Source organism: Lycium ferocissimum, unplaced genomic scaffold, assembly GCF_029784015.1.
Source record: "Lycium ferocissimum isolate CSIRO_LF1 unplaced genomic scaffold, AGI_CSIRO_Lferr_CH_V1 ctg14662, whole genome shotgun sequence".
NCBI lineage: Eukaryota > Viridiplantae > Streptophyta > Magnoliopsida > Solanales > Solanaceae > Lycium > Lycium ferocissimum.
In genome coordinates this window covers 1-16,022 of record NW_026715584.1, presented here as the reverse complement: position 1 = coordinate 16,022, position 16,022 = coordinate 1, and the positions used below count along the sequence as shown (strand labels likewise).

General features: G+C 39.9%; 1 protein-coding gene across 1 annotated transcript; it reads right to left on the bottom strand.

The window, feature by feature from the left end:
* Positions 1-369: 369 nt before the first annotated feature.
* LOC132042351 (uncharacterized) lies at positions 370-2,296 on the bottom strand (the record flags this gene model as incomplete). Its single annotated transcript, XM_059432915.1, has 2 exons — positions 1,380-2,296; positions 370-1,349 (listed from the first exon to the last, which is right to left on the bottom strand). A coding segment is annotated over exon 2 (951 nt), but the record flags the coding sequence as incomplete, so codon positions are not given.
* Between the last annotated feature and the right edge of the window lie 13,726 nt (positions 2,297-16,022).

The window sequence follows — 16,022 nt, the reverse complement described above, 5'->3', positions numbered from 1 at the left end:
CATAGTGGATTTTCAAATACCATGTAGTCACCAAAAGTGGCCACACTTTCAACATTACAAAACATCCCACTAGGTACTTCACTCTCAATAGTCATGTCATCCTCAAATAAGACATTATCCTTTACAAGAGAGTAATCCATGAACAATGAGGAGTCAAAGCATGTCATTTCACTCTCAAAAGAACCATTGTCATCTTTTAATGCATTTTTGCTCACATGACTATCTACATGACACACATCTCCACTACAAGTTGGAGTCTTTATCACATGACATTAAAGTACGATCAAGAGACCCATTTTGACATGAAATAAACAAGGGTGAGATGTCACATTCTTTCAATTGACCAACTATATCAACACTATCACTAACTAGAGGTACATTAAACAAATCGCAAGGATTCTCAAGTAGTGAATTATCATTACAACCAAGTTGATCAACACAAGGTTCAACACCAGTTGGTAGTATGTCAAACTCGCAAGAATTACTAACATGATGATCACATGACATTGTACTACCATTTAATTCACAAGTGTCAACATTAGGTGGACACAAATTGATCTTACAAGAAGAATCAATTTGGTCATCTAAAGGATCAACTAGTGTTTGAGCACCTGTATTCGATAATGCACTATCATTCAAAGCACAAGTGTCAACACTAGGTGGACACAAATCGACCTTGCAAGAAGGATCAATTCGGTCATCAATAGGATCAACTAGTGTAGGGACACTTTCAACAATGACATTATCAAGACATGGCAAGGATTCACTAGGCTCAATGCAAGGTAAACTAACTTTCATACTCAAATTGGCATTACGATCACTCAATAAAGTAAGAGTATTAGGAGAAGTTATTTTACCTTGATTCTCATGTAAGGGATCTTCCTTGCCTTGAGACACCAAAGGGAAGCTCATTTGACCAAGTGAAGTAATGGTCTTGTCCGCCGTTCCTCCTTTCAACCACTTCCTTTTCAATGCCGCCCAAATCTCACTTGGGGTTTCTATAGGTGAAGGAATATGTTGAATTTGTGGCATCTCACAAGAGGGACTTTGCTTCTTCCCTTTTGACTTCTTCTCTTGGGAAGTGGTTTTGCTCCTATGCCCCTTTTCATGTGGTTCGGGATAATGGCCTCTCAAGCTCTCTTTCATTGCATCCCAAGTAGTGATTGGATCTCCCCTCTTGTGCGCCCAATAGTGTGCAAGCTTCTTCTCAAAAGTCCCCATAGCCAATTTCATCTTCCTTTCTTGGGAATAAGGGTAACTAGCAAAGATTTCATCCATCATGAACTCCCATTTAACATACTCTTCTTCACTAGCTTCCATAATCAAGATAGGCCATCTCACATTAGGCTCTTGCACTTTTATACTTGGGTTCGTTCTACGAAGTACGTATGGAAATAGAGGTTTCCTCCTTTCATCCACGACACACTTATGCCACTCTTGTTCATATGGGATCTCATGCCTTTGAAACCAAGGGCCACCTAAGCATACGTGACAAGTATCTATTGGAAGCACATCACACTAAACCTCCTCTTGGTACTCACTAAGTGAAATGAATACCATCACTCTCTTATCAACCCAATACTCTCCCTCGTCATAGTAAGGATTTCGCATAATCACACAAGGTAGCCTTAACTCTTCAACCGCATGAGGGGTGATGATATTAGTGTAACAATCATCATCAAGCACAAGGATTCCCTCTCTAACACAAAGGTTTACCTTGGTCTCCATGAATCGCCTCTTTGGAACCACCTTCTTTTTCATATGACGACTCCAACTAGTACTCATATTCCCACACATGCCACTTTGCTTCGGATAGGAAGTACTACAAGAAGAAGCATATGCATGCCCACTAGAAGCCCTTCCATAATCAACATTAGCACTTCCACTACCTCCATAGACATACCCTCCACAAGTCTTATTTGTATAAGGATTTTCCCCATAAGAACCATAAGACACGTTTGAAGGAGAGTCATATCCCGAGTCGTCTTCATCATCATGATGTATAGCACAAGAACCTTCACCTTCATCATGTGAAGCATAACAAGTTTCTTCTTCATCCCCATCTTCCTCATGAGACACATGAGTACCACTCTCTTCATATTCTCCTTCAAAATGGTAATTCTCTCCTCGAACTTCCTCATGATCACCATTCCCCATATAGCTCTCATATTCCCTATCGTCACACCCTTGATAGCTCCCATAGTCCTCCCCTTCATAACTACAACCATCATCATCATAATAATCATAATCGCCACCACATGAATCGGAATCCATGGAGAAGTACCTGCAAAGAACACTTAGCAAACACGTTAGTAGTCAAGAAACCTCACCACACTCGTGTTTACACTCGTTTGTGCTCAGCTAGCACCACTCAAATGAACTCACACACTCTTGCCTTTTACCACTCAAATGGATTGCCCGATGTTGATTCTTGCTTGGATTCGGTTGCTTGCAAGGTGCACAATTGCTACTTGAGGTCGGAATTGATTCTTGTTAGACTCAAAGAAAGAGGACGACTCAATTCAAAATAAACGCACTTGAGCCAAGAAATTAACATCGAGGTAAAAACGAAGAAAAGCACAAAAAGAATTAGCACGAATGAAAATACGGACACAAGAACTAGTAAACACAAAGTAGGAATAACTACTAAATGGCTACTAGTTGAGAGACACAAGAAAAAAATGAAATGCAAAAATTGGGAAAAATAACTAAAATTTCGGGCCCGGGTAGGTGATAACTTGAAAACACGACCAGGAAGCCCCAATTGATCCAAGGTATCAATTTGAAATAATGGAAATTTTTAAATTTCTCTATTCTTTTTTTTTTTTTTTTTTTTGCTCCCTACCAAAGAATTAGGGACACAAAACCATCAAGCAATCCCAAGAAAATTTTTGGAATTGAAATGAATTAAGACAAGATTTGCACCTTAGGAAATACGACTGAAGCTTTACCAAATACGGTCCGTCCGTCTTTGGATATACGGTCTGTATTTGTGAAATACGACTGAGCTCCCTTGAAGTTTACGGACCGTATTGTGAAATACGGTTCGTATACTTAATCCGTATTTAAGGATCAGTCCAGAGGCAGAATACTCAACTTTGGATCTCACTTTATACGAGCTGCTATACGGTCCGTAAAGTGAAATACGGGCCGTATTTAAGGACCTTTTTCCCGAGACAGTGAGCTCAGCTTGAAGACCACTTGGACACGTTTCAGTTTACGAGCTACTATACGGACCGTAAAGTAAAATACGAACCGTATTTAATGATATCTCCCAAAAACAGTAGCTTCCCTTTTGCTTAACAATTTATACGGACACAACTATACGGTCCGTATTTTACAATACGGTCCGTATTTAGTGGACGTATTTTGCTTCAGGGAATTCTTCGCGTACGTGTCCTTCAAATTTTGGGCCAATTCCTCGGATTTGCTGACTCTTATGGCCCCACACAACCTAGTAATTTCCTTTTTGGGGTAGAAAAATAACTTTTCACAACTTCGGGAAAAATACTTGGATCAAATGCAACTTTTAGTAATCTTCTTCCCTATGAAGATTTGAAGGTTGCTCAAGAACACTATGAGCACCCAAATTTCAACTACCTTCAAATCAACTTGTTTTCACTCCAATTTTCAGATCTAGGCTCCCCTTAACTTGTAGAACAAAGCCCAATAGGTTTTTAAGTTTCAATTTCACCCAAATCAACAAGACCCTCTTCAAGTTCTTCAAGTTCTTCAACTCAACAATGGTGAAAATCTCAAAACAACTTGGAATGACTCGAAACTTCGGATTTGAAACCCTAAAACTCTAAGGAACTCAAATCTAACACTAGAATCAACAACAAACGAGGATTTGAAACAATTTTTTTTCAATTTTTTTTTAATAGTAACAAACCCTAGGCTAGATTTGATAGAACAAATCTAATCCAAGCTCTGATACCAATTGATACAATAACGGATATGCGAAAACGAGAAATTAAGAAGATAAACAAAAGGAAAAGAAAAGATAGATAATTTGACATAACTTAAGATTCAATTTAACAACCAAAGTTATATAAAACTAAGACCTCTAAATTATCATCAAAAGAAACACCAAATTCTTAAGTTGACCTCAAGGGAATCGAATCCCAAGCAACCAACCTCTCAACAACACAAGAATCAACAAGAGCCTACCAAAGGCCTCTCACAAGTTTCTCTCTCTAGAGATAACCCTAAACACTCAAAATATTCATAATTCATCAAAAGCTCCCTCATGAAATAAAAATACTAGCTATTTATACTAATGAAATAAAGAAGACACTACATTATTACAATTATACCCTTAATGAAGTAAGAGCCTTTTTCGGATGTCTTCCATGGAAGTGAAACTTGAAAAGGCTTGCATTTAAGTACTAGCCCCTTTGCATGCATAGCCTCCTTCTCCAAATAGCCTCCCAAGCTATCTTCCATATCTTGAATGTGACGTTCTTGAAGCCTTCCATCCAAGCTATCCCCCATATCTTGAAGGCCATCCTATATGGACCTCCCATGGTCTTCAAAGACTCCATCTTCATGAAGCTCGATGGAGTTGGTCTTGTATCACATAGGCCAGGCAACAACTCCATGACCCGTAGGCCAGGCGTATACATATAATAATAACTCGAAGACAACATAATAGCCTATAAACAACAAATACTCTAATTATACCTCCTGACATTCAATCATCTTATATAACTCAACTATTCTTATACTAGCTTTTAACTAGAGAGGAGTACTACACTAGGGTTATGGTAACCCAAGAATAATCTTCGTGAATAGCACATCTTTGTGCGAATAGTCAAAGAGGTCTCAATAGTATGAATCTTAAGAAATGGAATCATTATCATTATTACCATCACAGAAACATCTATCTTTAGCATCACAAGAACTTTGAGAATCTTGAACTTTGAGCTTTTTAGAAATAAGGATATTATGGAATCCATGTATGCGTTCATAGGAAAAAGAATCATGCCTTTAGAAAGAAAGGAAGTAGCCTTAACATACCTGGAAACTTACTTCTCGACTTTTCCAACTTACTTTCTATCTTGCAATCTACATAAGATCATTCATAGTATTGTTAGGCTCATTATCATATACTTGTCTTAAGCCTTCAAATTAAATCCTCTTAAAATTTGCCGAAATTCGGGCAGCATCTCCCCTATTTATATCCCTAGCCCGAAATGACAATACCAACAAAACAACAACTACAACAGCACCAACATAAACAACATTATTATCAATACCAAAATATTTCATAAAACATCCCACGCGATGTTTGTCCAATTTCTCAACCAACAACTTTATTATACAACCATTTAATCACTCTATCTTCGTAAATAAACCAAAAGTAATATTAATAAGGAGAGATTCATACCTTATTTTTGTTAAAACAGTGAAATATTCAATCACCACCTTGAATCCACCGCAAAACCATACTAGAATCACATTTATGCGTTATCCGAGCTTCGATTCACTTGAAAATCACTCAAACCCTCAACTTTTTATGACATAATTGCCCTTTATGTTGCTGAGCTTTAAAATCTGATTTTCGATAAAAAAAAATATGGGGTTTTTCCCCTTTTATAAGGTTCAAAAGTCAGGTCGGGGTGACTGCAGTAGTTACTGTAGCAGTACTTTAGCAAGTCGGTTACTGTATCAGTTACTGTAGCACGTGTTTCTGCTCTGTCAGCCAAATTTGTAACGTCCATAATTCCCTACTCCGATGTCCTATCGATGAGCGGTTTATTGCGTTGGAAACTAGACTCAACGAACTTCATTTTAGGCTTTTGTTTCACTTCAAAACACTTCATATGCTAAGAGATATTCTTCCCTCAAGTTTGACCAAAATTTTCACACGAAACTTTACCCATCCTTTCTCCAAAGTTGTACCACTCCATTTCTTCTGCTCATTTCCTTATAAAACCTTCCGGTATACCTTATATATATCCTTCATTGATTAAATATACTTAATAATGCTTGCTCCTTATATTCCAAAGTGGTTTTACTTAACCATAACTCAACGTACTTATGTTCCACTCGAACACCTACTTTACTTTTTCATATGCCAACATCGCTCTTATTTTTCTATCGTCAAGTGACCTTTACAACATCCGTCTGAAAAATCAAGGTGAAACCTTCTTATACGGATCAACTATACACGCATACCTGAAATTGGTATGATCTTCATTTCTCTAATCGGCCAAAGAACATCGCATGTTAGGAATTATATGAGCAACCCAGAAGGCAATCATAATTGAAATCTAACTTACATAACCATTTCTCATGCCTGGATCCGAGGTCGTCGTTAATATCAGAAGTAACTTGGTCAGATGTTACACCCCGTATCTTCGAAGAGCACTTATACAATTTGAAACATAAGTACGTGGAGTTATGGTTAAGCAAAACCACTTTGGAATATAAGGAGCAAGCATTATTAAGTATATTTAATAAGTGAAGGATGTATATAGGGTATATCGAAAGGTTTTATAAGGAAATAAGTGGAAGAAATGAAGTAGTACTACTTTGGAGAAAGGATGGGTAATGCTTGTGTAAAAATTTAGGTCTAAATTGGGGGACGAATATCTCTTAGCATATGAAGTGTTTTAAGGTAAAACAAAAGCCTAAAATGAAGTTCGTCGAGTCTAGTTTCCAACGCAATAAACTGCTCATCTATAGGACATCGGAGTAGAGAATTATGGACGTTACAAGTTCAAATTTCGATAGAGCAAAAACGCGTGCTACAAGATCTTGCTACGAAGAATAGGCCCGTTACAAAATTGCTACAGTGACCCGGTGATACGATCCTACTTGGCACACCTCATTTCAAGACTTACATCCAAGGCCAAGATATGGAACTTCAAGCTCTACAAGCGGCATGGATGATAAGAATGGCATTGAAGGCCTTTGGAGACCCATACAAGCCCCACAATGAGGCCTATGATGTGTGGGAGGTGGCTTGGGCGAGGCTTGAAGAAGAAGCTACTAGAAAGGGGACCAAATGCGCAAAGTGGCCAAACGTGCAAATAGGGACATTTACGCAAATTGCTACATGTGCAAACTTAAACAAGGTCGGGAGTTGGCTATTTGTGCAAGAAGGCCATGCATGCAAGGTTGATTAGAGGGCCATCTATGCAAGGAGGGGCGTGTTTGGCCATTGAAGGCCAATTCTTGAATTAAAGACTACACTAAGAAGACTAGCCAAACAAGGCCCTTACTTCATTAAGGGTAGCATTGTAATTGCCTATTAGTCTTCTTTACTTAACTTGTATATATAGCTTGTCTTTCATTGGAGATTTTAGATTGGATGAATTATGTATTGAATACTCTAAAGAGTGTTAGTTTGTTTAGGGTTAGCTTAGTTAATGGTGGATTCCATTGTTGGTCTTGAACCATTTTTCCATTGATTTCATGAAGGGTTGTTCATTTGTGGATTTCAATTGAATTTCCTTGCCTTGATTTCAAATAGCATAGGTTCTTTGAATTGAATCAAATTGAGAGGGTCTAGGTTTCATATACTTAGGTTTGCTCATAGGTTCATTATTCATTGGGTCTTGCTTTTATCCTCTATTTCTCATCTCCTTTCTTCAATTCTCATCCCCAATTTCTCGTTATCTTTAATTCCGCGTTTTTGTGATTGATTTGGTGTTTTCCCCAAATCGATTCGTTATCACCCAGCCCGAATTTGACCCTATATAAAGGGTAAAGACCCCCTTTTTTCACCAGATTTGCCCAGAAAATTGAAGAGAGAGAGAGGGAGAGAGGGAATCACAAAGTAAGCAATTTTCAAGCGACGGAGTGTTAATCGAAACGCGGATAAACGCATGGATGTGATACTAGTATGGTTTTGCGGTGGATTCAAGGTGGATATTGAAGATATCGTTGTTTTAACAAGAATAAGGTATGCATCTCCGATTATTAATGTTAATTTTGGTTTATTTACGGAGATAAAGTCGTTAAATAATTGTATAGCGAGTTGGTTGGTTGTGGAAATTGGAAAACATCGTGTGGGATATTTTATGGTACATATTGGTGTTGGAAATGATGTTATTGTCGTTGTTTGTTGGTTGCTGAATTATAATTTCGGGCTAGGCATATAAACGGGAGATGCCTCCGAAATTTCGGCGATTTCTAGAAAGAGTTAGTTTGAGGGCTTAAGACATGGCCTATGAAGATGAGTCTAACAATAATATAAATTTTCTTGAATATAGATTATGAGCACAGGAGGCCAAGCGTTGAATAGTTAAAGTTAAGGAGACCGAAAGGTATGTTAAGGCTTGTCCCTTTCTTTCAAAGGCATGATTCCGACGTTATGATTTCATAAATGTTTCCATATCTTCCTTGTTTTCAAAAGTTGGATGTTTATGACTCCAAGGCATAATTCCTTTCCTAATAATTCATAAATGTTTTCCAAAATGTTCGTATTTTCTAAATCAGAGATTTATGGCTCCGTGAGCTCTTATGATAACAACGATGAACCTGTTTTCACAATCATAATGATGATGTAAAAGATGGGAATATTTTCCTACGATGATTACGATGATGATGATTCCGTGTTTAAAGGTTTCAAGTTTACGATTTCAATGACGATATGAGAACGTTGAGCTATTTCTTGATTTCTCAATTTTATTCATGGATGATGACTATTTTTATAAGATTCCAAAGTATATGAATTGATGCCTTATGAGATTTATGATCTTATTCTATGTTTTCTCTTGATGTTATTCTTCATTGATAGTCCCACCTTATAATAATTGTTCCTTCAAGGTGAGACAAAACGACCATGATTATTCCATAATATAATCGGAGGTTACCGACCTTACGTCACTCCGATAAAGACATAACTTTTCTTGGGCTCTCCTGCATGCTGCTTATATGATATGTGTATATGATATCTGTATATGTAAATGGGGAATATGGGAAAAAGGGCCAGAGCGTTATATACGCGTAACCACCTGATTAGTTAGTATAATATGACATGATATCATCCCGGTCGCGGGATATATGTGGTTAAATGGAGCGGAGCCGACGCCTCGGCAATATGATATGTTCTATTTTCTATATATATGAACAAGAAATGTTTTTCAAAAGAAATCTAGCATGCATGGCATCCGCCCTAAGAGGCACTCACATGTACAGGTTATTCTTTTATCTCACGATATGCTCTATATTTCCATTCTGTTATTGTTCATACTCTACATCCCTTATTATGTTACTATTCATGCCTTACATACTAGGTACATTACTCGTACTGACGTCCCTTCTTGTGGACGCTGCGTTCATGCCCGCAGGATCAGGTAGCCAGTCGGACGATCCATCGCAGTAGGACCTCCCCTCAGCGGCAGTCGGTACGCTCCATTGATCCGGAGCTTCAGTCCTTTTGGTATGTTATTCTGTTATGTACATATATGGGTACGGCAGGGCCTTGTCTTGTCCTTTCCACAGTTTGTACTCCATAGAGGTCTGTAGACAGTGATATGTAGTCGTGATGTTATGCAGCCTCGTCAGCGTTTATTTTGTTGTACAGTATATATGTGTCGGCTAAATCGGCTCGCGCCGTCACTCTCAGTGCTTATGTTTATATGTATGTGTTGGCCGTGAGTTCCCGATGCAGTGTCTCTTATGTTGATTGTTCGGGAAACAGTACAGCTTAGTTATAGATTGTGTATGGGCCCAGGATAGTCAGTGAGCAGTAAATGCAAGCATAGGAGTGCTAGGCCAGTAGTGGTCCTGTTATGGCCCATCAGTTTGGGTCGTGACAAAAGTGGTATCAAAGCAGTTCGTCCTAGGGATTGTCTACAGACCGTGTCCGGTAGAGTCCTGTTTATGGGTGTGAAGCCGGCCACACTTATAAACGGAGGCTGCAGGGCATTTAGAAATCATTGACCTTTCTTTCTATCTTAGATCGTGCGATAGAGCCGTAGTCTAGGAGAGATCGTTTCGACCCCTTTCCGTAGGAAAGTGCAAGGCGACGAAAGATGAAGAGATCACCTCGGACGGGGAGGTGCTAAGAAGGCCCCCGAGAGTAGATCCGGGACCCCGGCTCCGGATCCAGAGCGGGAGGAGCCTCGGTTGTTGAGACTCGTCCTCGGAGGACCCGGCGACGATTCCTCCGAGTTCTTGACTCCCGGGGAGGAGGACCCCTCGAGGGGCACGCATGACACGGTCCGTCCGAGTATTCGTCTGGGACACCGGAGGAGGAGATTCCTGAGTCCATACCAGCTGCTCCCATGGCAGAGATTACGTTAGACCAGCCTCCCCGTCGAGTGTTACGGATTACTCTAGCCCTCTATCCTGTCCGTCGGTAAACTAGGAATTGCCCGGTTGTTTATATCCCTCAGACTCAAATAAGAGAGGTGATGAAGGCCAGACGAGCGGATGGTGGGTAGATGATGACGAGGAGTACACTTCACCTTATAGTCCACCAGATCAGACTAGAGACCGATCGGCTACCGGTATATGAGTCCTTATTGGAATTTTCTATGTATGTGCATTTGCTGTAAGATTATTACTTAAAAGCGGCGAGCGGAAATCCAAGGGCCGATAACCGAGTATTTATAAGTAACGGCGACCAAGGTGTGTTCGCTACCATTGGGAATCTGGACAGTCAGTGGGAAGTAAATGCAAGCATAGGAGTGCTTGGCCGGAAACGGTCGGGCACTTGTTGCGGCCCATCGGTTTGGGTCGTGACAAGTCTGGAGATATATAAAAAAATCTACCGATCGTCTCATACGAACCGGGTGCACACCCGATATATATATATATATATATATATATATATATATATATATATATAGCCGAGGAGGCCGCTTTAATCGTACAAAACCAACAAGATCCAACAGACATATACAAGCCGACAAGGCTATCACACTGACAAACTATTTACAGGAATCGTCTACAAGCCTCTAGGGAGATGGGTGACTGTACCCTACAATCAGTAAGCAAAAGGAAAGAATCCAAGGGCCTGGCAACTTCGAACAAAGTGAGGGCTCCCCAATAAGTCCGTCCGATCGCCTACTCGGAGGCCTATCGGTCGTCGATTGGTCCCCGCATGAATGCGAGCGCGCCGGCAAAAGGGACATCAGTACGAAACAATGTACCGAGTATGTAAGGCAACGATAACTGAAACTGATCTGGAAATGATGCAATCTGGAGGCCAAAGAATGCCCCGAATATCTCACCTGACTTGTCTCATATGAAGTGCAATATAATACTATTATATATCTCACTGACCAAGTGGGCAGGAAACTGTAAAATCTCACTAACCAAGTGGTCAGGCAATATGTCTCACTGACTCGTCGGTCAGGCAATCTGTCTCATTGACCCATAGGCCAGGCAATCTGTCTTACTGACCCATAGGCCAGGCAAAATAAAAAATGTCTCATTGGCCAAGTGGCCAGGCTAAATAAAAAATGTCTCACTGGCCAAGTGGCCAAGCTAAAGAAAAATATATAGATATATGTCATGCAGTGTATCATGCGTATGCTGAAAAACACTGATACTGTAACATGTCTATTCTGTCTCTCTATAACTCAAGACATACGGAGAGGATGCGGCCCCTCAGAAAGAATAGCATAACACTCGAAAAATAGAAAACAATATGACAAGCTCTATTTTGACAAATATCAAGTCATAAGGTTTATCATGCTCCTACCATAAACGGAAACATGCCAAGAAAAGAAGGAACAGCCTTAACATACCTTTTCGTTCTTCTATTACTTAATGTTTATTCTCCCGAGCTCATAAATCTACATTCAAGAGAGATCATACTACCGTTAGACTTATCGTCATATGCCTATCTCAAGTCTTTAAATCAAGGTTCTTTAGAATCTGTCAAAATTCGGGCAGCATCTCCCATGTTTATATCTCTAGCCCAAAATCACAATACCAACAACCAACACAACAACAACACCAATGCCAATAAAAACATCATCAATACCAAGTTATTCCATAAAACATCCCACATGATTTTTAATCAATTTTCTCAACCAACAAATTTGGTATGCGATCATTCAATAGTTCTAACTTTGTAAATACACCTAAATCAATACCAACAAAGGGAGATTCATACCTTACCTTCGCTAGAACCGCAATATCTTCACTTTTCACCTTGAATTCCAGCCAAAATTCACCGCAATATGAAATTATAGTCACAACTATACACTATCTGAACCTGATTTTGGAGATTATACTTAATTTAGGCTAAAATTTGATGTTGGAAAGTTGTGGGAAATTTTTAGAATATTTGGAGGGTTTTCTGGTGTGTTTGGATGAACAAAGAGGGGGTAAGCCCCCTTATATAGAGTTCCAGAATCAGCCTGCACCGCCTCAAAAATTGCTCAGCGCGATAGCACTGCCTCCTGGCGCATTCGTACTGAGTCGCTGGGTCCTCCTTTACGCGTTCGCACAGGGTTAATTCCCTGCTCTGACAGCCCATCTTGAAATGCTCATAACCTTTGATTCCGATGTCGGATTGATACGCGGTTTGTTGCGTCGGAAACTAGACTTCATGAGCTTCAATTTAGGATTTAATTTACCTCAAAATTCCTCATATACTAAAAGATATTCTTTCTCCAAGTTGGACCAAAATTGCCCTTCGTGTTTTCTCCAAAGTCCAACAAGGTTAATTTTCTTGATTTGTTTGCCTTCCAATCTTTCTGTAGCTTATTGTTTGAACTTAAACACTCATAATCATAAGATAGGCGCATATAATCTCATATATCCTAGAAGGTACTCCAGTATCCACAATTACACAGCTAACACCTAACGAATCTTAACGTACAAAACTACGAGGTCTAACATTCCTCCCCCCTTAGAAACATTCGTCCTCGAATGTTAAACTCTTAGGACTTTTGCAAAAATTTTGCCAGAGTTTCCCCTGTAATTGTACCACTACCATCCTATCACAACAACCCAAACTATACCGTGCCTCACAGGGCTGCAACAAAACGACAATAATGGCCCTACACGAAGAAACTATGAGAAGGAAAACGTTACGCACCTGAAGACAATGACGTCTCTATTTGAACTTCTTCTGTGAGTGGAAACAAATGGGGATACCTGGACTTCATATCTTCCTCAGCCTCCCAAGTCATTTTTTCTCCATTATTGTTTCTCTAAAGAACTTTCACCGAGGCTACATCTTTAGTTCTTAGCCTCTAAACTTGTCTATCCAGGATTGCAATAGGAACTTCTTTATATGATAGGCTGGCTCGAACACCGAACATCATCGATGGGTACAACTCTCGAAGGATCTCCAACACACTTACGGAGCATGAATACATGGAAGACTGGGTGTACGGACTCTAAGTTGGAAAGTAGATCCAACTCATAAGCTACCTTGCCCACTTTACGAATAATCCTGTAAGGCCCAATATATCGAGGGCTAAGCTTACCCCTTTTACAAAACCTCATGACGCCTTTCATTGGCGACACCTTTAGGAATACCCAATCATTAACTTAGAACTTCAAGTCTCGTCGGCGATTATCCGCATAAGACTTCTGTCGATTTGGGCTATTAATAATAGATCTCGAATAAGCTTAACTTTATCCACCGCTTGCTGAATTAAGTTTGGCCCTACTAACTCTGTCTCTCCCACTTCAAACCACCCAATCGGTGAGCTGCACTTTCGCCCGTATAAAGCTTCATAGGGGGCCATCTGAATGCTGGAGTGGTAGCTATTATTGTACGCAAACTCAATAAGAGGCAAGTGATCATCCCAATTTCCTCTAAAATCTCACACACATGCCCTTAACATATCTTCAAGGGTCTGAATGGTACACTCAGCCTGTCCGTCTGTCTGAGGGTGAAATGTTGTGCTAAGATTCACCTGAGTCCCCAAACCCTCTTGAACAGATCTCTAGAAATTAGCCGCAAACTATGTACCCCTATCAGAGATAATAGATACGGGAACACCATGAAGTCAGACTATCTCCTTAATATATAGCTTCGCATAATCCTCGGCGGAGTAAGTATTCCTGACAGGTAGAAAGTGTGTTGATTTTGTCAGTCTATCGACAGTTACCCATATAGAATTAAACCTACACTGAGAACGGGGTAAGCTGAGATGAAATTCATATTAACTACTTCCCACTTCCAAGTTGGGATCTCCATAGCCTGCAATAATCCGCCGGGCGTTTGATGTTCAATCTTCACCTGTTGACAATTAGGACACTGGGCTACGAACTCCGCTATATCCTTCTTCATTCCATCCCACCAATAAACCTCTTTAATATCGCGGTACATCTTTGTTGACCCAGGATGGATAGAATAGCGGGAGCAATGAGCCTCCGCCATAATTTCCTGATGTAGCCCCGCAACATCGAGAATACACAACCTACCTCAGTACCTGAGGACTCCATCTTCGGTAATTCCAAAGGGTGATTTCTTCTTTTGTGGGGCTGTATCCTTGTAGTGGGTCAATGAAGGGTCTTCATACTGGCGCCTTTTCACCTCGGCCACTAAGGATGTAGTCTGGATAGTGATTCTGGCATCTCCTGAATCTATAACTCTGACCCCCAAATTGGCTAGCTGAGAGAGCGCCAATATGAAGACCCTCAGTTGAGTTACTATAGGGATACATTTTTGGAGAAAGAGAATTCGCCATTTGAAGTTTCTGCAGATGGAGTTCTTAGGTACCGACACAGGCTACGTGTTCCAAATGTTGCACGACTACATCGTCGGATTCTAGAAGAAGCTCATTACTTTCGGTATTTATTCACCCAAGAGTGAAAAAGATGTATCATGATCTCAAGATAATGTACTGGTAGGATGGAATGAAGAAAGACATAGCAGAATTTGTAACTCAATGTCCAAATTGCCAACAAGTGAAAATTGAGCATCAAAAAGACAGGAGGATTGTTACAAGCCATGGAATTATGGAAATTCCATCTTGGAAATAGGAAGTGATCAACATGGATTTCATTGCAGGGTTTCCTCGTTCCCGATGCAAATATGACTCCATATGGGTGATCCTGGACAGACTCACGAAATCAGCTCATTTTCTTCCAGTCAAAACCACATATTCAGCAGAAGACTATGCAAGGTTGTATCTTAAAGAGATTTTACGACTTCATGGTGTCCCGATAACTATTATCACAGATAGAGGAGCATAATTTACAGCTAAATTCTAGAAGTCTTTCCAAGAAGGTTTGGGTACTCAGGTAAGACTTAGCACAGCGTTCCACCCACAAACTAAAGGACAAGCCGAACGCACTATTCAGACTTTGGAAGATATGTTTCGGGCATGTGTGCTAGATTTCGATGGTAGTTGGGATGATCACTTACCTCTTATTGAGTTTGCATACAACAACAGCTATCATTCCAGTTTTTAGATGGCCCGGTATGAAGCTCTATATAGAAGAAAGTGTAGATCCCTAATTGGGTGGTTTGAAGTAGGAGAGATGCAACTAATAGGTCCGGAGTTGATTCAACAAGCGGTGGAAAATATCAAGGTTATCCGAGATCGATTGTTGACAACCCAAAGTCGCCAAAAATCTGTTATATCCCATATTTTGAACAACGGGACAACATGAGTGAATTACGATAAATTAGGGACAAGACTATCCCGAGGTACGAAGTAGGGACTTTTGTTTGTTTTAAAAGCTTAAGTTGTGTATGATTTTATTGGCACGAAAATATTAAGGAAACATTTGGGGTCAAATTCTATTTTTGGAAAATGTTTTATTACAAGAAAAACAAAAAAAAATAATAAAAATAAGGGACCATGTGGCCGGCCACCTTGGTGTGGGCCATGGCCACATGGATGGTCAATATGTGGAATTAAAAAAGATGACTTAGTCATCTTATTCACCATTTACACTTCTAGAAAAATCAAGAAAACTTGGAGAAGAGAAAGAGAGGGTTTCGGCCATAGAGCAAGAATTTGAAGACCAAGAATTGATCAAGAAAAAAATGTTTTTTCAAGCAAACCTACTAATTGGAGGGTGCTTATTAACGTGGAGTTGTTGTTGGAAGCGATAGACTACTCGTTTTCATTATTCACCACCTT